The following is a 25750-nucleotide window of genomic DNA, read 5'->3' as shown; positions in this document are numbered from 1 at the left end:
TTGGATCAAATAATGGAAAACATCTTTAGAGACTTGTAACTACTTTAGTGATAAAACAATGAGCATTTTCTTTATATTGTATGTATTAAATGACATTTTCTCTGTCATATTGAAGTATGACAGGGGTTGGCCACCTCTAATGGGGTCTTTGCTCCTACTGAACATGTGGTCTACTTTTAGGTTTTAGAAGGAAGAAAAATTAAAACATGTTCCTGAATGAAATGTTAAAGGAAAAAGGATGCAGGTTGTGCCCGTTAAAAAAAATGGGTGAACAAAACTAATTATTTGCGCCATCACAGCCATACACAGATGTTGGGGAAGAAAACCACTTTATTTTTTATAAATTACATTAAAAACAAAACCAGCTGAGGTCTAAATGTTTTGGGTTTTTTTTTTTGGCTAAAGTTATTAAGGCTGCGTACCTCTGAACTCTGGTATAGATTTTTTGGGTACCTGACCATATACTCCAACGCTGCTGGAGATCTTCTATGGTGGCCTACAGACAGGGCTATGCAAACGTTTTTGAATAGGCCTTTATTTCTTCATAACTCTTTTTAAGGAGCCAGTTTTCCTTTATCATTGGTGCTGATCAGACTCAGTTGGGACCTCGAGTACTGATGTTAACATTTATACCAAAATTTGAGAACCATGACAGTAGACTGATCATTTTAAGAATGGTCAGTCTCTTAAGGTCCTGTGTCAGGTCTTTGTTGGGTTTCTTCTAAAACATGCCTCTAAAATAGTTCTTAGACCAGCGCCTTTTGTTGTCCTCGACTTGTCCAGTTTCACCTCAGCTAATATCAGGACACCTGCCAATGAGTTTTTTTTCTTCTCCATTCATCTTAAAGTCAAAAAGTTAAACAAATTGAGAGTTTTGGAAACCCTGAAAGGCTCAAGGTTATTAAGAGTCACAGAAAGGCTTCTTGAATGCAACGTAGAAGAGTCTTCTGGACAGAACTGAATGCAGAGAAAACGGTGGTTGTAAATTTGGTTTACTGAGGGTAGAATGCGCAGGTGTGATCATCTACACAGACCCTGGTACTGCAGATATTTTTCTTAGATTCATGAGTCAATGCTGATGCCGCAGCAAACTCACTCTCTGCTGGTTTCTACCCAATGAACACAGATGGGAGAATTTCAACTCTGGTATGAGATGTGCGATGACTCACTAGAAACATCCAAGAACATGACAACATTTAACTCCATAAAATTTGTTTATATGCATCCTTCAACCTTTACCAACCTAACAGTCTGACATTCAGTCATTCTCTTCCTCTTCCTCGGCTCCGAATGACAGCAGACTGTTATTTTTTACTCTTTTCCCTGATTTTCTGTCCTCGTCTTCTTCTCCCTGCTCTCCACTGTCATTCTTCTTCTTCTTGCTGGAGCTCGCAGTGATACCCTGAAACTTGTCTGAGGATGAGCGCTTGGCTGGTTTCTTGAAGAGAATTTTGCCCTCAGGAGGAGCTTCTTTGCCTGTGAACAGGATAAAGATAAATAAATAAACCCAGGTAGCTTTCAGCAGGTCTGTGGTTATGTCCTGTAACAGAAAGGGCATCCTGACCTTTCTCTTCAGCTTGCATTTCATCCTTGAGCTTCTTCACCTCATCTGCGCTCAGATCTCCAGTTTTTAAGACAACAACTTGAGGTAGTTCATCTTCCCGGTCGCTGTCACTGTCATCCTCCAGCGTGGGCATCAGCTGACGCTGAGAGAACATAGATATGGGTCGTTAGAAGAGCATGGCATAGAAGGTCTTCACTGTGTAGTCAGGGACAGCTGATGTGAAATGGTTTTCATAGACACGCTGAGGTCCACTAAAAGTTTGGTTGTACATGATATAGATCAGATTTTGGGATAAATAACATGGAAGCTGGTGGTGCTCCACAGCCTACATTCGTATTGTTGCTGGCCATCTCCATCCTGTTATGACCACAGTGCAACCTTCTTATAATGGCTACTTTCAGCAGGATAATCCTCAATGTCCTAAAGCTCAAACCTAAACGGGTTTCTTGAGCATAATGAGTTCCCTGTTCTCCAGTGACCTCCACACTCAGCAGATCTCAACTGAGTAGTGCTCCTTTGGGATAAGGTAGAACATTGTGGAGATGCAGCTGATAGTTCTGCAGAAAACCGTGATGCTCAGTGGACCCAGACTGAAATCTTTGAGGAATGTTTCCGACACCTTGTTGCGATGAAGAATTAAAGCAGTTCTGTTGACACCGGGTTGCTGGTGAGTGTATATTTCATGGTTAACTGATACCTTAGAACCGCTGGCAAAATCGCTGCTCTAGGATGATGTTCAGTCAGTTGTTTTACTCTGGTAAAATGTTCTTTACTTGATGGGAAGATGCATTATTACCAAGAAGACGAGAACATGTCTTCACCACCAAACCTCCTCTGGTTTAATGGAAGAATAAATGTGCTCATCTACCTGACATGCAGCCCTAAATGATCAGCATAATTGAACCAATCCACCACCGTCCATCGCTGCTTCTCTTCAGGCGTCAGTTTGGCTTTAGCTGATACCTTCTAGTACATTGAGAAACATTGATGCCTCTTTTCTTTTGTTTTCCATCTTCTATTTTCAGGACATTCTGCTCTAATGTCTTCCGTGCTCTCCATTCTAGACTCTGCTGACTGGCACCAAGCATCATGTTTTGGGACACGCTGTTTATTGACTTCCTGAAGGAAATCCGGCGCTATTTTCCTGACAATCAGCTGTTTCCACAGCTCGTTAAGGTCTGACAGCTTCCTCTATCTCCAACTACAGACTCGTTACACTTGCGCATATTTTGGTTTAACAAATGAAAAATCTCATTAATTACATATTTTTTTTCCCCTAAACATCCCACAATTTCCTCTCTGCTTAATGGAAAAAAAAAAAAAAAATGGCGTTAATTGCAACGTCTTTTCCATCTGTTTTACAAAGCCATAATAGTCAGATAAATGTCCCACTTTGTTTTATTTGTTTCTGATTCGATATTGTTCCCATTGGTTCGGTGGCCGGTACTGAACACCGAGATGGAACAAGATCCCAAACTGAAGCTGGCTGCTTGGTGACTGTTAGCTTTCATGGTGAAACCCACTTTTACAGAACCTCACCTTGGTGTCAACATTTGGCCCTTCTTTGTATCCCACATCAGTCTTGAACTTCTTCAGGAAGGACGGCTCCGCCGGTTTGACCCACGACACGCCGCTGGCTTTCCCTTTATTCATCATGAAATGATCCACAGCACCGACGTAGCAGCTAAGGGGCGAAACGAGCTGCCAGGCTAATGCACCAAAACATTAACGTGACAACAAGAGCTCCTGTGATTGGTGCAAGAATCGGCCTCAAAGTGGGAAAGCCGAAAGGCGGAAAATGAAATCCTTTCAAAATAAAATCCTTCAAGAAAGAGGAACCAATGGGTGTTTAGGAAAAAAAAAAAACATTCTTAAATGACCTTCAAAACCCAGTGTACAGGTAGATATTGACTTACAACAATGTCCTCAATCTTCTGTTCCATTCACTTCACTCTTTGCTCTATTCCTTAATTCACAGAGCACTCTTCACTCCTGTCTTCCTCATTTCTTTCACAAACACTGGCAAAATACCACACAATTTACATAAAATCAGGCCAACAATCAGTAGCGTAATTTAAACCATTTAAAAACAAATATGTACTGACCAGTTACAACAGAACAATCTACTTGTTGTGATTGGTTGTGATCAATGACAGCATCTACATCCAGTTCTTTGGTCCTTCTTGAGCTGATTGCCAGTATACCCAGATCGCTGGTTTGGGTGTCTCCACCTCTGTTTCTGAGGAACGTTTTTCAATGCTTTAAGCAAGAAAAGCTCCTCTTACAAGTAGCTGTTGTTACAGACAGTGTCACAGGCATCATGGTTTATGAATGTGTTTTGTTTAACAGCTGCTGCTCCTTTCAGAATGTGGCAACTTTCAGAAGAGAAACGCCTGTTCAGTTCATTGATTAATCTGTTGATTACTGGGCAAAAGCAGTGGTTCCGATAGTCGTCTAAAGTTTTCAGTGGGTTTCTTAATCTTGTTTGGCTGTTCACCAGAAACTCCTTCGGGTGGCAGGTCTGTACTTTTCTCCTCACTGGTGGACGTTGCATGGTAATGTCAACTGTCTCACACATCTCAATGGCACGCTCCCAGATTTTAGTCCACGTTTCAGCATTGCGTTTGTCTTTGAGGGATTCAACAACAGCAAACACCAAGTCAATTGCAGATGCCAGATCTAAATCTGTGGCTTGTACATGATCCAATAACGTCTTTGTGAGGCAAAACATGCTCTCAAATATAAAGATATGTGGAACAAATTGTTCATCAATCATTTCAGTCAGTAATTTTGCTTCAGTAGCTCTATGACAATTTGCCTGATTGCAGTGATAAGGTGGCAGGTAGAGTTGTTTTTATTGCCCATAGTGTAAAATATTGGCAGGACCATCTGGTAACTGATAATCTTTTCAGTTCCACTGGTTGGTGGGCTCAAATTTTTGCTGCTTTTCCATAAACACCTTGTGAATCACTGAACCAGAAAAGAAGTTGTACAGCATCTGCACAGTTGCAAAACATTCTCCAACTGGTTTTAAATTATGAACACAGTCAGCTAAAATTAAGTTTAGTCTGTGAGCATAGCTATGGATGTAAAGAGCTTGTGGGACTTCTTGACAAAAAAGTTTCCTGGACACCGTTGTTGCAGCCAGACATCACAGATGCCCCTTCATAGCACTGTGCACTGCATGCATTTGTGTCTATGTCACCCTTAGCAAATGCCTGTTTAACTGACAGGAGTAGGGATTGATGAATTTTATTCATTGTTTAAGAAACACAGAACAATAGATATCTGCTCTTTTTTGCTCACATCCTTGGTTTCATCAACCATGTAAGCAAAGTGGTCTTCCCGCTTAACCTAATTGCTCACTTTCTCCCTCAAAATGCTGGCCATGGTCAACTCATTTTGAATATCATTTTGAATTTTTTATTTTTATTTTATTTATTTTTATTTTTTAATACAGCACTGTTAAACGTTCCCAGCAGATTTAGTAGTTCAAGGCAAGGACATCTGTAGGTTGGATGTTCATCCTCTCTGTATCGTCTTTGTCCAATAGATTGACAAGCAGTAAACCTCAGTGATTCCACTACTGCCTGTTTTCTTGTACAATCATATTATGTCCAGTATCAAGTTGTGTCAAAATCCGAGATCCACTTTTTAGTGTCTCCTTAAACGCACACCATCCTTCCATGGTTGATCTGTGAGAAGTGCTTGCATCGTGCTGGGCCAATTTCTCTGGTCTCCAGTTTGAAAACCATGTAGAGGGAAGCTCTTTTCAACATTGTGTCTAATTTTGCGAGAAAAAAATGTCTATAGGCAAAGCAAAACGCCACATCAGATGACACAGAGTATTCCAGCCATGGGTAAAGCTCCTCAACGTTGAATGAGATCCAAAACAGAGACGCGGGTATAATCTTAGCTTTGCCTGTCTCGGTCCCTCCACTGGGTCTGCTTTGGCGCAAATAAGGTTATTATCGTCCCTGTTGATGGACATCCAGTCAGTCACACAATTCGGTTTTACACGTGGATGTCCGCAGAGACCCCATCGGGTTTTAGCCCTAATTATTATATAAGTGGTCTGCTGACATTACTATGACTTTTTAATAAAGTCGATTAAGTCGACTAAACGAATTGGGCGATTATTTACAATATCACGTGTTGACATCTGGAGGAGCCTGAATTGTCCTCTAAGTCAGCCTGGATGTAGGCATGCTTTTATTGTGAAACCGGCCGGTGCGCCATGTTTCGCTTTCATTTCAAAGATGGATTCCAGCTCTGTGTACGCGCTGTCAGCGGGCTTCCTGGCTGCCGCTGGCTCCCTGTCTGCCAAGCTGACCCTGGGTGCAGACTACCTGAGGGAGATGTGTGAGTCTGGGTTGAGCGGCTGGACGGTGAGGCTCGGCGGAACCACAGGGTGTGATTGGGTAACAGCGTTTTAAAACTTAAAACTGTTTTCTTTCCGTGTTTTTTAGTTGAGCACAACCAGTTGTTCCACTTGCTAAAGAACTATAACATGACGCTGAATTGGCATCAGATTCTCATACTTAGATTTGTTAAACTTTTTATCTACAGTTTTATTCCAGTAAAATTGGAAGATCATCAAGTTTCTTTGTTTCAGTTCTGTTCAAATAGTGAAACTTTTTTCTTCAAATTTTTATTAATGTGGCTTACAGCTTATGAAGATGCAAAATTCAATTTTTGTGAACATTTTAAGTTTCACACACCAATAAAAATAGGATTTTAATTGATGTTAACACGATGTTATGGCAGACAACCAAAGAGGATAAGTCACAAAAGGTGATTGCTGAAGAAGCTGGCTGTTCGGAGTGCTGCATTCAAGTATATAAATGAAGAAATGACTGGACGGGAAAAGTGTGGTGAGAAATGGTGTATATTAGCAAGAGATATAATTCTGGGTCATTTTGGTGCTTTGTGTTTCCGCTGCTTTGAAAGGCTTTGGAACTATGGAGAGCCGTTTTGTTCAAAATTAAATAAATAAATATTGCTATTGATAAATTATTAATAAATGTTCCATGAAATGAATAAATATCCCCATGAAATAAAACAAAATAATTATGTTAAAATAAATTTTCATCTTATTTTATTTAAATTATTTCAAGATTTATTTAATTTACTTATTTACTTTTTAACCCCGTTTTTCATTTTAAGCTCTTTTAATTTCATGTTCTTATATTCAAATGAGGGGACGGAGTTTTATCTGCTCTGTGGCGCTGCGACAACAGGACCGAGCTCAATTTGTGGATGAGGCCGGCAGAAGACAGCATGCCGGAGCTGCAGGAGCCAGGGGTTTCCGCCAGGAAGCCCCTGGCTCCCCTGGTGCCAGACCGGCCAATGCTGATTATCAGCAAACGGGATGTCATTATTGTTATAGGTTGTTACTTTTAAATGATGATGTCTTTATTGGTTTTTATTTAATAAACAGCGTTAGACCCATAACATAAGGTGTCTGTATTTACTTGAGATGGGAAATAAATAGCACCATGTGTGTGTATGACGTGCTGAAAGGATGATGAAGACTTATTGCACAAACAGCTGCCACAAAAACAGCGGCAACCGCCATAGTAGGCTTTTACGGCCGGTCTGGCACCTTCTGGCATCCTCGCAGAATCCCCTGGCTCCCTCCTGCATGCTGTGTTCTGGCAGGCAGCGGCATATCTTCTGCCACGAATTGAGCTCGGCCCTGCTGTCCCAGCGCCGCCCCAAAGATAAAACTCCGCCCCCTCATTTTAATATAAGAACATGAAATAAAAAAAGAGCTTAAAATGAAAAACGGGGTTAAAAAGTAAAAGTCACTGAAATATGTAAAGTAGCTTTACAAAATAAGTGTCACAAAATAAAACTGCATTATGAAATAAATAAATAATTAAATCTTTAAGTAAATTAAATAAATCTTGAAATGAATTAAATAAAATAAGATAAAATTTTCTTTTAACATAATTCTTTTGTTTTATTTAATGGGAATATTTATTAATAATTTATCAATAGCAGTATTTATTTAATTTTGAATGACACGGCTCTCCATATAGAACATTTGTTTAAATCAGCATAATGATGTATGACGGAAGTTGTGAAAATAACTGCACTACACCTCCAGTCCAGCGGGCGGCGGTGGTAAAACACCAAAGTCCTGCCGTGTTCACGCCGGACACTTTTGTTCCGCGTTTTCGTTGCCCTGTTAGTTCGGACCTTTTGTGCAGGTGCGAATACACGCAAGCCTAGTCAAATGCCGACCAAACAACCGGACCGAGACCACCTCAAAAAGTAGGTCTCGGTCCGCTTTCAAATGAACTCTGGTGCGGTTTGCTTCTGGTGTGAATACAAACCATCCTCGATCAGAAAACATGCATCTCTTTGAACACAAGCCACTGTAGCAGTGAACGCTACACTGAAACGCTACACTGAAACCTTGAACCTACGCTGCTGTCTGCGTGTTTTAGCCCGGCGCAGAGCACAGCGTCTCCTTCTGGTTGATCCGATTCAGGCACTCCGATTTCGGCTAGCTGCTCTCTGTTGCTCCCTCTTCCGACGCGCGGTGGTTCCCTTAGGGACCATTTCCGAACCAAACACTCTTGAGAAATAAAAATAAATAAATTCCTTGTCTTGTGACCAACTGAAAGAAAACCAAACACATAAATGAGGCACACTCATTTTTATTCCATTTAAGTCTTTTTACATTTTTTAGGATTTTTTTTAGACAAAAATGTGCATTTTTCTTCAATAGCTTTCAGGTCATGTGACCCACTGACACAAAATCTATCTGAAATTGTTCTACTAGTCTGGATAGATGAGGCACACTATTTTTTTTTTCCATTTTAAGTATTTTCTGTATTTTTAGGAATTTATTTGGGTAACAAATTAGCATTTTTCTTCAGTAGCTTCCAGGGCTTGTGACCCACGGACACAAAATCTGTCTGAAATTGTTCTACTAGACTGGATAGATGAGGCACACTCTTATATCTGATTTTAAAGCATTTTCTATTTTTTATACATTTCTTTCATCACAAATGATGATTTTTTCAATAGTTTAGGTCACATGACCCAATGATACAAAACTAATGTGAAATCATTCTACTAGACAGAATAGATGAGACACTTCTTTTTTAAGACTTTTTGTAATCACAATAGAATGATGCTGCCACCACCATGCTTTACTGTAGGGATGGTATTGGCCTGTGATAAGTGGTGCCTGGTCTCCTCCAAACGTGACGAATCTTTTTGTAATCAGACCAGAGAATTCTGTTTCTCATGGTCCGAGAGTCCTTCAGGTGCCTTTTGGCAAACTCCAGACAGGCTGCCATGTGCCTTTTATTAAGGAGTAGCTTTCATTTGGCTACTCTACCATACAGGCCTGATCAGTGAGTTGCTGCAGAGATGGTTGTCCTTCTGGAAGGTTCTCCTCTCTCCACAGAGGAACACTGGGCCTCTGACAGAGTGATCATGGGGTTCTTGGTCACCTCCCTGACTAAGGCTCTTCTCCTCCGATAGTTCAGTTTAGATAACCGTCCAGTTCTAGGAAGAGTCCTGGTGGTTTCAAACTTCTCCCATTTACTAATGATGGAGGCTGTTAATTGTGGTGACACATCTTTAAAATGTGGAAACCTCTTAAGTTTTTTGAAAACATATTTTAAGAATGTTTCACCACACGTTTTAGTCTAGTTGTCATTCTTAAAACACAGGTAGAAGTATTCATACTCCATAGGTTGTTCCACAAGTGATGCTGTACAACCTCATATTTCAATATACACTGCTCAAAAAAATAAAGGGAACACTTAAACAACATAATATAACTCCAAATAAATCAAACTTCTGTGAAATCAAACTGTCCACTTAGGAAGCAACACTGATTGACAATCAGTTTCACAGCTGTTGTGCAAATGAAAAAGACAACAGGGGGAAATCTTTGGCGATTATCAAGACACACTCAATAAAGGAGTGGTTCTGCAGGTGGGGACCACAGACCACTTCTCAGTACCTATGCTTTCTGGCTGTTGTTTTGGTCACTTTTGAATGTTGGTGGTGCTTTCACACTCGTGGTAGCATGAGACGGACTCTACAACCCACACAAGTGGCTCAGGTAGTGCAGCTCATCCAGGATGGCACATCAATGCGAGCTGTGGCAAGGTTTGCTGTGTCTGTCAGCGTAGTGTCCAGAGCCTGGAGGCGCTACCAGGAGACAGGCCAGTACACCAGGAGACGTGGAGGAGGCCGTAGGAGGGCAACAACCCAGCAGCAGGACCGCTACCTCCGCCTTTGTGCAAGGAGGAACAGGAGGAGCACTGCCAGAGCCCTGCAAAATGACCTCCAGCTGGCCACAAATGTGCATGTGTCTGCACAAACGGTTAGAAACCGACTTCATGAGGATGATATGAGGGCCCGACGTCCACAAATGGGGGTTGTGCTCACAGCCCATCACCGTGCAGGACGCTTGGCATTGGCCAGAGAACACCAGGATTGGCAAATTCGCCACTGGCGCCCTGTGCTCTTCACAGATGAAAGCAGGTTCACACTGAGCACATGTGACAGACGTGACAGAGTCTGGAGACACCGTGGAGAACGATCTGCTGCCTGCAACATCCTTCAGCATGACCAGTTTGGCAGTGGGTCAGTAATGGTATGGGGTGACATTTCTTTGGAGGGCCGCATGGCCCTCCATGTGCTCACCAGAGGTAGCCTGACTGCCATTAGGTACCGAAATGAGATCCTCAGACCGCTTGTGAGACCATATGCTGGTGTGGTTGGTCCTGGGTTCCTCCTAATGCAGGACAATGCTAGACCTCATGTGGCTGGAGTGTGTCAGCAGTTCCTGCAAGATGAAGACATTGAAGCTATGGACTGGCTCGCCCGTTCCCCAGACCTGAATCCGATTGAGCACATCTGGGACATCAGGTCTCGCTCCATCCACCAACGTCACGTTGCACCACAGACTGTCCAGGAGTTGGAGGATGCTTTAGTCCAGGTCTGGGAGGAGATCCCTCAGGAGACCATCCACCGTCTCATCAGGAGCATGTCCAGGCGTTGTAGGGAGGTCATACAGGTCCTTCTCAAAATATTAGCATATTGTGATAAAGTTCATTATTTTCCATAATGTCATGATGAAAATTTAACATTCATATATTTTAGATTCATTGCACACTAACTGAAATATTTCAGGTCTTTTATTGTCTTAATACAGATGATTTTGGCATACAGCTCATGAAAACCCAAAATTCATATCTCACAAAATTAGCATATCATTAAAAGGGTCTCTAAACGAGCTATGAACCTAATCATCTGAATCAACAAGTTAACTCTAAACACCTGCAAAAGATTCCTGAGGCCTTTAAAACTCCCAGCCTGGTTCATCACTCAAAACCCCAATCATGGGTAAGACTGCCGACCTGACTGCTGTCCAGAAGGCCACTATTGACACCCTCAAGCAAGAGGGTAAGACACGGAAAGAAATTTCTGAATGAATAGACTGTTCCCAGAGTGCTGTATCAAGGCACCTCAGTGGGAAGTCTGTGGGAAGGAAAAAGTGTGGCAGAAAACGCTGCACAACGAGAAGAGGTGACCGGACCCTGAGGAAAATTGTGGAGAAGGGCCGATTCCAGACCTTGGGGGACCTGCGGAAGCAGTGGACTGAGTCTGGAGTAGAAACATCCAGAGCCACCGTGCACAGGCGTGTGCAGGAAATGGGCTACAGGTGCTGCATTCCCCAGGTCAAGCCACGTTTGAACCAGAAACAGCGGCAGAAGCGCCTGACCTGGGCTACAGAGAAGCAGCACTGGACTGTTGCTCAGTGGTCCAAAGTACTTTTTTCGGATGAAAGCAAATTCTGCATGTCATTCGGAAATCAAGGTGCCAGAGTCTGGAGGAAGACTGGGGAGAAGGAAATGCCAAAATGCCAGAAGTCCAGTGTCAAGTACCCACAGTCAGTGATGGTCTGGGGTGCCGTGTCAGCTGCTGGTGTTGGTCCACTGTGTTTTATCAAGGGCAGGGTCAATGCAGCTAGCTATCAGGAGATTTTGGAGCACTTCATGCTTCCATCTGCTGAAAAGCTTTATGGAGATGAAGATTTCATTTTTCAGCACGACCTGGCACCTGCTCACAGTGCCAAAACCACTGGTAAATGGTTTACTGACCATGGTATCACTGTGCTCAATTGGCCTGCCAACTCTCCTGACCTGAACCCCATAGAGAATCTGTGGGATATTGTGAAGAGAACATTGAGAGACTCAAGACCCAACACTCTGGATGAGCTAAAGGCCGCTATCGAAGCATCCTGGGCCTCCATAAGACCTCAGCAGTGCCACAGGCTGATTGCCTCCATGCCACGCCGCATTGAAGCAGTCATTTCTGCAAAAGGATTCCCAACCAAGTATTGAGTGCATAACTGTACATGATTATTTGAAGGTTGACGTTTTTTGTATTAAAAACACTTTTCTTTTATTGGTCGGATGAAATATGCTAATTTTGTGAGATAGGAATTTTGGGTTTTCATGAGCTGTATGCCAAAATCATCCGTATTAAGACAATAAAAGACCTGAAATATTTCAGTTAGTGTGCAATGAATCTAAAATATATGAATGTTAAATTTTCCTCATGACATTATGGAAAATAATGAACTTTATCACAATATGCTAATATTTTGAGAAGGACCTGTACAGACACGTGGAGGTCACACAATACTGAGCCTCATTTTGACTTGTTTAAAGGACATTACATCAAAGTTGGATCAGCCTGTAGTGTGTTCTTCCACTTTAATTTTGTGTGTGACTCCAAATCCAGTCCTCCATTGGTTAATAAATTTGATTTCCATTGATGATTTTTGTGTAATTTTGTTGTCAGCACATTCAACCTTGTACAGAACAAAGTATTCAATGAGAATATTTCATTCATTCAGATCTAGGATGTGTTATTTTAGTGTTCCCTTTATTTATTTGAGCAGTATATTTTCTCCTTATTAAGCAACACAACTTGCACTGAAAAAAACTATTCATACTTATTACATGTTTATCTGCTTCAATGCTGTGAAACCACAAATTACAATGCATTTTAGTGGGGTTTTATGTGATGACCAAAACAAAGTTCAACGATAAAAACCTGAAAAGTGTGTTTAGCTCCCACAGTCAACACTAATAGAACCATTGGGTTCTTTACAGCTGCAAATGTTTTGTCGATATGTTTCTTTCAGTTTGAGGATGTAATAATGTCTCAAACAAATCTTATGGATTGTCCACAAAAAGACTTGTCCTTTCTAAAACATGAATATAGTTTGATATAAACCCTGGATCACCAAAGACCTGAAGTACCTGTTTAACAAGAAAAAAAGAGCCTTCGGAGAGGAAGACAGGGAATTATTGAGGAGTTTACAGAAGCAACTTAAAGTCAGGATAAGACACAGCAAGGAGGTGTACAAGAAGAACAACATCAGAGATGTGTGGTCAAGGATGAAAAAGATCACAGGCTTCAAGCAGAACTAAGATTGGACAGATGGATGTCTGGACAGAACCAATGAACTGAACACATTCTTCAATAGGTTCAGTTCAGAAACAAGCTTCGCATCCTCCTCTCCTGCTCACAGCCAAACAGACATCCCCTCCTCTTTGACCCACAGCTGTCCAGTAACACCTCAAATGTTTTATCTTCCACATCAGCCATGGACCCTTCTGCTTCTACATGTTTGCCTTCAACCATATCAGAAGATGCTGATGCTCCCTCTGCTTCCCCCTTCCACCTGTGTGTCTCAAGAAGTCAAGTGAAGAGACAACTAGAGAGACTGAATCAGAATAAGGCTGCAGGTCCAGATCATGTCAGTCCTAGAGTCCTGAAGAGCTGTGCAGAGCAGCTCTGTGGGATTCTGCAGTACCTCTTCAATCTTAGCCTGGCCCAGAAGAAGGTTCTGGTGTTGTGGAAGACCTCCTGTCTTGTTCCGGTACCAAAGAAAACTCACCCATCAGTCCTCAATGACTATAGACCTGTTGCCCTGACATCCCACATCATGAAGGTCCTAGAGAGACTCCTGTTGGCCCACCTGAGTCAGCAAACAGTAAACCATCAGGACCCCCTTCAGTTTGCTTATCGCTGTGGAGTTGAAGTGGAGGTGGTGGAGGAGTATAAATACCTCGGTGTTCACCTGGACAACAGACTAGAGTGGGGATGCAACTGTGAAGCCATCTACAAGAAGGGACAGAGCAGACTGTACTTCTTGAGGAAGCTTAGGACCTTCAGTGTTTGCAGCAAGATGCTGCATATCTTCTATAAGTCTGTTGTGGAGAGTGTGATCTCTTCTACCATCATCTGCTGGGGAAGCAGCATCAGAGCCAGGGACTTAAAAAAGCTCAACAAGCTGATAAAGAAAGCTGGCTCTGTTCTGAGGACTCCTCTGGAACCTCTGGAGAGTATTGTGGAAAGACGGATTCTTCATAAAATGAAGAACATTATGGAGAACCCTGAGCATCCTCTTCATGAGACTGTCCTACAACAACAGAGTGTCTTCAGTCAGAGGCTTCTTCAGATCTGCTGTAAGACAGACCGCTACAGGAGATCCTTCCTGCCCACAGCCATCAGCATCTTCGATAATAACAGATCCAGTGTGATTGATAGATGGCTCCATGTCTAGTACCTCAACACAAACAGGACAGAAAATGACAATGCAAAGAAAGGATGGAAAAATGTCCATCATGCAAGTAAGTTGCAAAGTGTGAAGTTTGTCCAGTAATGTTAGAAAGAAATTATGTAAATTATGTTGGAAATAATACTGTAGATCTGTTAGATTGCTTTTAGAGTGTGTCTCATCTGTCATGTTTAGTAGAATGATTTAACATTAGTTTTGTGAAAGGCATGTTACCTCAAAGCTATTGACAAAAAATAGAAAATACAATTAAATCAGATAAAGAGAAATGTGTCTCATTTATTCAGTCTAATAGAATTATTTAAGAGTAGTTCTGTACCACTGGGTCACATGACCTACAAACTATTGGAAAAAAAAACCCATGATTTGTGATGAAAGATAGGAAATGCATTTAAATCAGAAAACAATGAGTGTGCCTCCTTCTTCCAGTCTATTTGGATGATTTATGATTGATTTTGTGTCAGTAGGTCACATGACCTGGAAGCTATTGAAGAAAAATAATGAATTTTAAAATTTAAAAAAGGATATGTTTGGTTCGGACATTTATTGAAGGAAACCACCGTGTGTAGGAGGAGCGAGACGGCAGAGAGAAGTTGCCCGAAATCAACCTGCCCGTGCCGGCCCATATAGGAAGCTGACGCCGCTGAATCCGCGGAGCTCGAATATCCAACTTCAAGCTCTTGACCCTCACAGTGATATTGCAGCTGTAATAACGACACAACTATGAGAGCACAGGGACTGCTTGCAGAACGTCCACAGTTGTTTTCCTCCATTTTCCGGTCTGTGCTTCGTCCCGCCCCCGTTATTTCTGTCCAATAAGAGCAATGATCCGCGTGGCCTTGTTTACAAGACATAGTTCACTTGCAAAAAGTACAACGTGAAAGAAAACTGCACCAAACAAAAAAAAATCATACATAACAAGCTGACAAAAACAACACAGAAAGGAACTCAAAGAAAAAGATACCGGAGGAAGATGAATGTTATAAGAAGTCTGGGTTAACCTAACACCTCATGAGACCCACATGCTGATTCCCTCCATTGAGGTAATCATTTTTACAAAAGGAGCCCTGGCTAGTAAATAAATACACTTCAGGAGACATTTCCGTATCACAAATTCTTTTTGTTGGTCTTATTTTCAGAGAAACTGGATTTCAGGTTATAATTAGCTGTAAACCATAATCATCAAAATTAACAAAAATAAGTTCCATTTAATAAATATTAAATTGAATAACTGAAAGAAATTCACTGCATCAATATTTACAAACACAAACTAATGAACTAATGAAGAGGAGCTGTGGATGTCTAAGAGTAAGATGAAAAAGACATCCTATGAATAATAAGAATAATCTGCAAATCCTTTAATCTGACTCTGACTATAAATAAATGTGAACTAGAATCAAGGGAGAATGAAACAGTCCAGGTTTGATTTTAAGTATTGTTCATTCTTAAGATGAACCCGAACTAAGGCAAAAAAAAAAAAAAAAAGTTTACTTTTTTTTTACTTTTATAAAGTAAACCTGATTAAAAAGTAAATCTGTCCTCAGTTTATAACATTTCACTCAAATTGACAAAAATAAAAGAAAAGTTTGAAAATTCTCCTTTTTTTTCAATATTCACATGTGCCAAATGTTTAGAAGAACAAACCGTGTTCTTTATGTTGGACTAATTCAGTCCATGTTCAACCTAAGTACTCTAGTTTTCAAGCTGGACCTTACCCAGTTTTGTTTGTTTCAGATAGTAAAAGCTAGTCACATTCCTAAAGCAGTTGTAAAAGCCCATCATTCAGTTTTTAAATGCAGAGCTGTGAACTGGATGTCGTGGTATTAGGTTATGATACGGTCACCAGATGAATGAAGTAAAGGAAATTCCGCTGTAAGCTAATAATGCTGTATGTACCAAGCTAATCATTCAAACATGTCTGAAGCTATAAAACAGGCGGTCTCTTTTCAGCTCCATGTCCCCCTTCGGCTGCTGTGTGGACTCCTGCTGCTCACCTGTAACACTGTAATGTGGACTATGTTCTCCAAGGCTCTTCGTCACTGCTCTTCTTCAGCAAGGGCCACTGTCACAACCACTGCCTCCAACTTCATCTCCTCTGTAAGCACCAACTATAATGTCAAATGAACAAGCACAACGTTTCTATAAAAACACCTCCACAGTCCTGTTGCATTCGTAATGAGCATGTCCTCGTTGGTGTGTCCAGGCGATCCTTGGGAGGCTCATCTTTGGTGAGACCCACAGTGGCCTCTGGTGGATCGGCATCTCTCTCACTCTGTGTGGGCTGCTGGTGCTCCATTCTGCAACACCTCACACAAAGGCTGAAAAAAAGGACAAATGATGGACGAAGGAGAGGCTTTGCTTGAAGCATTGGTTGAACTTGTCATTGCACTTTAAATTGAGCATATTGTTTACAAAGCAGGGCAGCCAAGTAAGCATTTTCATGTTGAAAATATATCTAAATGAGTAAATGTTTCACAGGCTCAACCTGGTTGATACTTGGTTTAAACATAAAATGTTTTCACATCTAGAATCAGTTTGATGTTTTTTAGAATACCTGTTTTCATCGAGACTCACTGGTTCCAGTGACTCTAGACAGCCCCAAAAATTGAGCCTGAATTGGCTGACTGATAAGATGCCAAAGGTTCATTAATTCAGCTAATAAATTACCCTTTAAATCCTGATCAGCAAAATTAGATGAGGTGTTTCTTCTTGTCTCAAATTTGTTAGTGTGGTTTGTTGCTTACGTCTTTCATCAGTACATTCCTGTAAATAAAGATTGCTTTGAATAATACATTTATACTTTGATTCACGTAGCAGCCCCTGGAGATTTTTCTTTTAGCAGTTTAAAGCAGTTTCCATTAGAGATTAGAACATCTTGCCCTAGGCATAAGAAACAGATTCAATCCTGGTTCTTTTTCAATGTGTAATAGTTCAATCAATGGGAAAGAAAAAGTAATTCACATCAGATTCATAATTAGAGGGTTTAAGTTCAGGTGGAATATATGAGACTGATTTACCTATTAAATGATATAGTAATGGAATTGATAAACTGGTTCTCATCTACGCTAAATGAGGTCTGTCTTTTTTTCTTTCACCTTTATTCGGGTAAATCTTATTGAGAAACAAGGTTTCATTTTAAAAAAATACCTATTTTAACTATACATACAATATGTTAAACTATGGTGGTAGGGGTTTGGTAGAGGTTCATCCTTTAACTGGTGGGTTGCCAGTTCGAATCCTCGCTCCTTTGTTGTGTTCTTGGACATGACACTTCAAGCCTTGCCTGCTGGCTGTGGTCAGAGGGCCTAGTGGTGCCGATTGTATGGCAACCCCACTTCGGTCAGTCTTCCCCAGGGCTACAATGTAGCCTACCACTGACAATGTATGAATGGGTAGATGACTGATTTTAGAGTAAAGCGCTTTGGAGTCCTCTGACTTAATAAAGCCCTATCCAGTGCAGGCCATTTAACATTTACCATTTATAATTCGTAAACAATTAACTGAAAAAATACAACAGAAAATAAGACAGTAGCAATAAAACATTAAGAACAGGAAAAGTGTCCAGTTTATACGTTCGCAATTGTCACTAAACTCTTCAGTTCCATTAAGCTGCAAAGCTTCAGGTCCTCTTGTCATTTGTTGTTAAAAGGAGCACTATAAGTAAATACTTCTTTCCCAAGTTATGTACATATCGAAGGAAAGGCTGTAAACAGGCTGTAGTTACTCTGCTTATGTGACATACAGGAAGTTAGATACACGGGTAGGAAGCCAATTATTGAATTACAAGTGAAAATATACCTATGCCAGAATCAGAATCAGAAAAGCTTTATTGCCAATTACGTTTTTGGACATACAAGGAATTTGTTTTGGCGTAGTCGGTGCAATACAATACAAATTAAACAGTATAAACATATCTACAATATAGTATAAATATATGTGCACAGTTTTAAGTGAGTGAGAGTAAATATAGAGCAGTATAAGATGCAAGAGCAATACAACAGTGCAGGTGATCATTGTGCAAGTATGGCAGTGCAAGTAAAGCAGGAGTCCAAGTTGAGCGTTAATGTAACGCATAGTTACAGGTTACAGGTGTCCTGTCAGCAAAAAAAAGGGGGGGGGGGGGGGGAGTGTCAGGGTGGTTTCCGGGCTTTGTTAACAAGGCTGGTGGCGGCAGATGGGAAAAAACTGTTCTTGTGGCGTGAGGTTTTGGTCTGGATGGACCGCAGCCTCCTGCCAGAGGGGAGAGTCTCAAAGAGTCTGTGAACGGGGTGGGAGGGATCAGCCAGAATCTTCCCTGCCCGCTTCAGGGTCCTGGAGGTGTACAGTTCCTGGAGCGACAGTAGACTGCAGCCAATCACCTTCTCAGCAGACCGAATGACACGCTGCAGCCTGCCCTTATCCTTGGCTGTAGCAGCGGCGTACCAGATGGTGATGGAGGAGGTGAGGATGGACTCAATGATGGCTGTGTAGAAGTGCACCATCATAGTCTTTGGCAGGTTGAATTTCTTCAGCTGCTGCAGGAAGAACATCCTCTGCTGGGCTTTCTTGATGAGGGAGTTGATGTTTGGCTCCCACTTGAGATCCTGGGAGATGATGGTTGCCAGGAAGCGGAAAGATTCCACAGTGTCAATTGTGGAGTCACAGAGGGTGATGGGGGCAGGTGGGGCTGGGTTCTGCCTGAAGTCCACAACCATCTCCACTGTCTTTAGAGCGTTGAGCTCAAGGTTGTTCTGGCTGCACCAGTCCAACAGATGGTCCATCTCCCATCTGTACGCAGACTCATCACCATCAGAGATGAGTCCGATCAGGGTGGTGTCGTCCGCAAACTTCAGAAGCTTGACAGACTGGTGACTGGAGGTGCAGCTGTTGGTGTACTGGGAGAAGAGCAGAGGAGAGAGAACACAGCCTTGGGGGGAACCGGTGCTGATGGTCAGGGAGTCAGAGACGTGCTTCCCCAGCCTCACGCGCTGCTTCCTGTCAGACAGGAAGTCAGTGATCCACCTGCAGGTGGAGTCGGGCACACTCAGCTGGGAGAGCTTCTCCTGTAGCAGAACTGGGATGATGGTGTTGAAGGCAGAGCTGAAATCCACAAACAGGATCCTGGCATAGGTTCCTGTGGAGTCCAGGTGCCGGAGGATGAAGTGCCATAGCCTGCGTGTGGACAATGAATGCCATTGAAGAATATAGTAGTTTTTTAATCGTAAGATGAATCTCAGTGATAAACAGAGCCCAACATCTGTAAAAGAGCTAACGGGAGCGTTCATATTAATAGTGTCAACATAATAAAGTAAAGAAGGTGGATGCCACAAGCCGTTTCACCTCAAACTAAAAACATGATTTAGTTCTGTACAAGAACCCGAGATTCAATGTGAGCTTTTTTATAAGATCTTCAATATGTGACTTAAAAGAAAGATTTTCTTCTGTTAAAATACCTACAGGGGTTGGACAATGAAACTGAAACACCTGTCATTTAGTGTGGGAGGTTTCATGGCTACATTGGACCAGCCTGGTAGCCAGTCTTCATTGATTGCACATTGCACCAGTAAGAGCAGAGTGTGAAGGTTCAATTAGCAGGGTAAGAGCACAGTTTTGCTCAAAATATTGAAATGCACACAACATTATGGGTGACATACCAGAGTTCAAAAGAGGACAAATTGTTGGTGCATGTCTTGCTGGCGCATCTGTGACCAAGACAGCAAGTCTTTGTGATGTATCAAGAGCCACGGTATCAAGGGTAATGTCAGCATACCACCAAGAAGGACGAACCACATCCAACAGGATTAACTGTGGACGCAAGAGGAAGCTGTCTGAAAGGGATGTTCGGGTGCTAACCCGGATTGTATCCAAAAAACATAAAACCACGGCTGCCCAAATCACGGCAGAATTAAATGTGCACCTCAACTCTCCTGTTTCCACCAGAACTGTCTGTCAGGAGCTCCACAGGGTCAATATACACGGCCGGGCTGCTATAGCCAAACCTTTGGTCACTCATGCCAATGCCAAACGTCGGTTTCAATGGTGCAAGGAGCACAAATCTTGGGCTGTGGACAATGTGAAACATGTATTGTTCTCTGATGAGTCCACCTTTACTGTTTTCCCCACATCCGGGAGAGTTACGGTGTGGAGAAGCCCTAAAGAAGGGTACCACCCAGACTGTTGCATGCCCAGAGTGAAGCATGGGGGTGGATCAGTGATGGTTTGGGCTGCCATATCATGGCATTCCCTTGGCCCAATACTAGTGCTAGATGGGCGCGTCACTGCCAAGGACTACTGAACCATTCTTGAGGACCATGTGCATCCAATGGTTCAAACATTGTATCCTGAAGGCGGTGCCGTGTATCAGGATGACAATCCACCAATACACACAGCAAGACTGGTGAAAGATTGGTTTGATGAACATGAAAGTGAAGTTGAACATCTCCCATGGCCTGCACAGTCACCAGATCTAAATATTATTGAGCCACTTTGGGGTGTTTTGGAGGAGCAAGTCAGGAAACGTTTTCCTCCACCAGTATCACGTAGTGACCTGGCCACTATCCTGCAAGAAGAATGGCTTAAAATCCCTCTGACCACTATGCAGGACTTGTATATGTCATTCCCAAGATGAACTGACGCCCTACACCATACTAATAAATTATTGTGGTCTAAAACCAGGTGTTTCAGTTTCATTGTCCAACCCCTGTAGATATTATGAACAAGACACATTTACTTGGGGTACATTGTGCAGACATAACAGCAGGGCTTTTCTTTTGTATTAGAGCAACATAACTTTAGTTTGGTCAGCATTAAGAAGGTGGAACAAATGTTAACATGAAGACAATTAAAATAAAAAAACAGGGCAACTGTATTTGCATGACAGTAAAAACAGTCATCAGCATTGAGATGGAGCGATGTATCAGATACATTCTGCCACAAATTATTAATGGAAAAGTGTTGGCCCCAGCTCAGAGCCTTGAGGCGCACCTTTGGTGACATTTAGATAAAAATAGAAAAAAATGTCAGTGTAACACACTTATTCCGACCAGAAAGATCACATAAAACCAGCCAATAGCTTGGTCATTTAAGCCAATATCAGAAAGTCTATGACATAACAGGTTATGATCCACAGTATCAAAGGCGTTTGACAAATCTATAAAAAGTGCTGCACAGTATTCTTTTCAAGGCTTCCACAGATGACACTGATGGTGTTTGTGAGTCATTTACAGCAGGAAACGAGCAATAATGACCTGCTGGAGGACTTCATGAGTTAGCTTAGCATTGGATATTGAGATGAGGAAACCCATTCAGACGGCATGGTCATTTGTTGCATCATGTCATGTTTTGATTGATTTTACTCTTGAAGTTTAAACAACTGTTGCAAAGGATTTGCCATGAAGTAAAAAGGATTTGGACATGTTGGCAGCCTGTTGGAGGACTTTTACACACGGTAGAAATGAATGTTTAGTAAAGACGACCCAACCTAAGAAAGATTCACAACGAAGACTTCACAATGCCAGCACTGATTGTAGGAATATTTACAATGTAGGAAATACCATTACCATTAGTGCTGCTAACTGGGCTTACTTAAAACAGCAACCTTTTTAGTTTACAGTTATGGTCTGACGTCTATATTGTGCTGCTAAACCACCCTCATAGGTCCTAGTGGTTTATATAGAGTAGTAGTAGTAGTAGTAGTAGTGGCACAAGGGTAATGTAGGAATGAAAGAATTGTTCTGTTTAGTTTGCAATTATCAATATTACAAATATTAATACAAATGAGGGTATGGGTAAAAATTACAATTCATTTGATGGAATGAGACTTGAACCTAAAAATCATCTTAGAACATTTCTAATCTTATTACTAAATAAAAAAAAAGATTGAACTCCTCTGCAACCAGGAGTCCAGGTTGGGAAGACAACTGAAAAGGTACAACTATTAGTTTATTTTCTCCTCACTATTCATGTATGAGAAAGCTCTACAAAAATGATCAATGCTCGTTTTGTTCATGTTTTACGGAGATCAGGTTTCTCTTTGACTTCACCTTGTGGTATCTTTATGTATAGCATTGTGGAAGACATCCCAAAAACACCAACTATGAAGAAAAGTCCTCTCACTTGGCTCATCAGCAAGTTCTGTTCTTGCACTAAATAAACAGATACAAAGTATTGACCATAAGGACAGAAAATGAAGTATTTCAAAGAAATTAAAACTTTTGTGAACGTTGGAAAACCCTTAGATATTTATTATAGTTTTTCCCAAAATTCAGGTTTGTCTAAAGAAACAAACACCTGACTTTTTTTTTTATTAATAATGAATTTTATTAAAGTAATAAAAAACAACTTCAGAAGAACTTAAACATAATTGTGTGTATATATATATATCTTATTATAAAACAATAAACACACAACAAAACAACAGTTAGTTAAATGTGTAAACAGAATGCATAGTCCCATTGTATCCAGCACCCTTTCACCAATTCTAGGAAATGTCACGAAGAGGTGAGTTGTGACACAGTCCATTAGAGATTAGATGTTAAAGGGAATCCAGTCAGAACAATGAATCATGGTGGAGGATAAGGCACCAGGTGAGTTTAAGTCATCTTAAAAGAAACTGTTTTCCTTAGAACTGTGGCTTCTTACCATGAAGGCTAACATCTGCAGCTCTTTTGTTTTTTAATTTAAATGATTTCAGCAACAACCAAAAGCTACGATCCAGCAGGGTGCAGGTATCTGTTGTTCTTCTGATTACAACTCTGCCAAAGTGTATGCTGCACTGGAAGAGCTGAATCATTAGGAAATCATTTGATTTTGTTGTCATTTTCATCCATTTCTTTGGCCTAAGCAAACTAAGAAACCAGTTTCCAGATAACCTGATGTGCTTTCACATAAGCAGTGGACACTGTTCCAAACATCTTCATTTGCTGAGCCAAGGCCAAGCACATTTTTCCAGCAAAGCGCAGCCAGAGGTCAGTTCACTCTGTTAATTTTAAATAATTTCACTTTACTCTGCAACAATACTGTAATAATGTCTAAATGAAGAGGGATTCACATTCACAACTGTTCACAATAACAGTCCAATATCACTTGCCAGATAAATAACTGATTTTGATAGAAATATTTCAACATGGGAAATATATTACTAGTGGGTGTAATAGGTTACTAGAAAGCCAACAGATCCAACAGTCATGAGATGCATGTTGCTGATTCTCTTGACCTGAATCAATTATTGAAAGTGGCATGTTTAAAATAATAGTAGTGGAGTTTATTCAGTGAGGTAATTCTGTGAAATCTGGCCCTTACTTTAGGATGAAGAGCAGTAAATGTTATTCATGCTTCCCCCTCTGAAAATCTCAATGAAATGGGTTGTACCAGAAGTTTTTCAAAATAACAACATACTTGTTTATTGGAAATGAGGAAAATATAAAATGACAGGCTGTCAGCTAAAACAATGGGAGCAACACTGTTCCTTTTGGGTCTGGGATTGCAGCCAAACATCAGTTGGGATCAGCCTTGTTCAAACTAATCAGTTGGAAGCTATGGATAATCTTTGTGTGTTCCCTTCCCTACTCTAGACTGGACACCTGTGATGATGCGGTGACATTTGTGTGCAGCCATTCATTTGTGGAAGCACCCGTACACTCCCGTACTGTGTATAAATGGACTCAGTGGGGTTGTGTGGAGTCTTCATGAGTACGTATCTAACGTAAGGAGGACAACAGAGTGATTTCTAGAGGATTTTGCAATCTTCAGTTGCGGGGGTAGGATACTGACTGCTCATAAGTATACCTCACAACCCTGCATAAAAATAAACCTTCTATTTCTCTATGTGGAAAAATATTTCTGTTTCAATAGTGGCCAGATAACCTGTAGATCCCTACACCTTTACCATGAGAAGATGTCAAATCACTAAACAAAACTGTAACTGAAAACATACAAAATTAGTACATATTCTAGACAGTATTGCAATTAAAAACTTCCACAAATAATCCTTTGTGTTACAATAGGTACGACATATTTTTGCACTTTTAGGCAAGCCCTGTAACACAAAAGGCTTCCTCATTACGTGGAGGTAGGAGTCAGTGGTATCTCTATGATGTCCTGCTCAATAATCTCTCCCTGTGGGATGGCGATGTGGTCCACAGGCTCTTTTTTACAGCTGAGCCCTGTGAAAGGGCTAAACCAGGACAGAGAGAGCCGGCCTCCGAATGCGGTTTTCATGGCCTCCCAACACGGCACTTTGCCCCATTTCCCCGTCTCTCCCTTCAGGCGTTCGATTCCCTGAGGAGGACACAACAGTTAGCATGTAGACGCACCATCACACATACCTTAATGTTGCAGCATTTCGAAGAGCAAAGGTTAATCAGTCTACTAATTGGAAGTGGTTTCTCCTGTTTATACTGGCCAAGAAATGTGAGAAGTGCAATGTTTTTTCAATGTAGTGTAAAACAAACAACACCTGGACCTCTAGGCAGTGTTGTTCCAACCAGATGATAGATAAAAAATCAGAGAACATTAAATAGAATTGCAGTAATTTTTCAAACGTACTTGTCCAACAGTTTAAAATATTGTAATGAGTTACAGGGGTTGGACAATGAAACTGAAACACCTGTCATTTTAGTGTGGGAGGTTTCATGGCTAAATTGGACCAGCCTGGTAGCCAGTCTTCATTGATTGCACATTGCACCAGTAAGAGCAGAGTGTGAAGGTTCAATTAGCAGGGTAAGAGCACAGTTTTGCTCAAAATATTGAAATGCACACAACATTATGGGTGACATACCAGAGTTCAAAAGAGGACAAATTGTTGGTGCACATCTTGCTGGCGCATCTGTGATCAAGACAGCAAGTCTTTGTGATGTATCAAGAGCCACGGTATCCAGGGTAATGTCAGCATACCACCAAGAAGGACGAACCACATCCAACAGGATTAACTGTGGACGCAAGAGGAAGCTGTCTGAAAGGGATGTTCGGGTGCTAACCCGGATTGTATCCAAAAAACATAAAACCACGGCAGCCCAAATCACGGCAGAATTAAATGTGCACCTCAACTCTCCTGTTTCCACCAGAACTGTCTGTCAGGAGCTCCACAGGGTCAATATACACGGCCGGGCTGCTATAGCCAAACCTTTGGTCGCTCATGCCAATGCCAAACGTCGGTTTCAATGGTGCAAGAAGCACAAATCTTGGGCTGTGGACAATGTGAAACATGTATTGTTCTCTGATGAGTCCACCTTTACTGTTTTCCCCACATCCAGGAGAGTTACGGTGTGGAGAAGCCCCAAAGAAGCGTACCACCCAGACTGTTGCATGCCCAGAGTGAAGCATGGGGGTGGATCAGTGATGGTTTGGGCTGCCATATCATGGCATTCCCTTGGCCCAATACTTGTGCTAGATGGCCGCGTCACTGCCAAGGACTATTGAACCATTCTTGAGGACCATGTGCATCCAATGGTTCAAACATTGTATCCTGAAGGTGGTGCCGTGTATCAGGATGACAATGCACCAATACACACAGCAAGACTGGTGAAAGATTGGTTTGATGAACATGAAAGTGAAGTTGAACATCTCCTATGGCCTGC

General features: G+C 41.5%; 3 protein-coding genes across 5 annotated transcripts in view; 1 reads left to right on the top strand and 2 right to left on the bottom strand.

Moving 5' to 3' along the window:
• Positions 1–312: 312 nt before the first annotated feature.
• kiaa1143 (KIAA1143 ortholog) lies at positions 313–3316 on the bottom strand. The gene is made up of 3 exons (XM_047360225.1): positions 3104–3316; positions 1565–1706; positions 313–1476 (listed from the first exon to the last, which is right to left on the bottom strand). The coding sequence occupies exons 1-3, from the start codon at positions 3218–3220 to the stop codon at positions 1259–1261; spliced, it is 477 nt and encodes a 158-aa protein (XP_047216181.1). The 5' UTR covers positions 3221–3316; the 3' UTR covers positions 313–1258.
• Positions 1743–17265, top strand: LOC124865266 (transmembrane protein 42-like). Of its 3 annotated transcripts, none has more exons than XM_047360228.1 (3): positions 1743–2740; positions 16146–16292; positions 16399–17265. In XM_047360228.1, the coding sequence occupies exons 1-3, from the start codon at positions 2654–2656 to the stop codon at positions 16531–16533; spliced, it is 369 nt and encodes a 122-aa protein (XP_047216184.1). In that variant the 5' UTR covers positions 1743–2653; the 3' UTR covers positions 16534–17265. The 3 variants fall into 3 exon arrangements, with proteins under 3 accessions (XP_047216184.1, XP_047216183.1, XP_047216182.1); XM_047360227.1 differs by lacking the exon at positions 1743–2740 and adding an exon at positions 5783–5952; XM_047360226.1 differs by lacking the exon at positions 1743–2740 and adding an exon at positions 5793–5985.
• A 5248-nt stretch (positions 17266–22513) lies between these two features.
• LOC124865458 (palmitoyltransferase ZDHHC3-A-like) overlaps positions 22514–25750 on the bottom strand; it is a 35573-nt gene continuing 32336 nt past the window's right edge. Inside the window, exon 7 of the mRNA XM_047360552.1 lies at positions 22514–24452. Coding sequence (XP_047216508.1) covers positions 24234–24452 — 219 coding nt within the window. The 3' untranslated portion in view covers positions 22514–24233. The remainder of the gene's footprint in view (positions 24453–25750) is intronic.

Source organism: Girardinichthys multiradiatus, chromosome 3 (genome assembly GCF_021462225.1).
Source record: "Girardinichthys multiradiatus isolate DD_20200921_A chromosome 3, DD_fGirMul_XY1, whole genome shotgun sequence".
In the NCBI taxonomy this organism is placed as follows: domain Eukaryota; kingdom Metazoa; phylum Chordata; class Actinopteri; order Cyprinodontiformes; family Goodeidae; genus Girardinichthys; species Girardinichthys multiradiatus.
The sequence above is the reverse complement of the archived record's forward strand: the minus strand, read 5'-3'. Positions and strand labels throughout refer to the sequence as shown.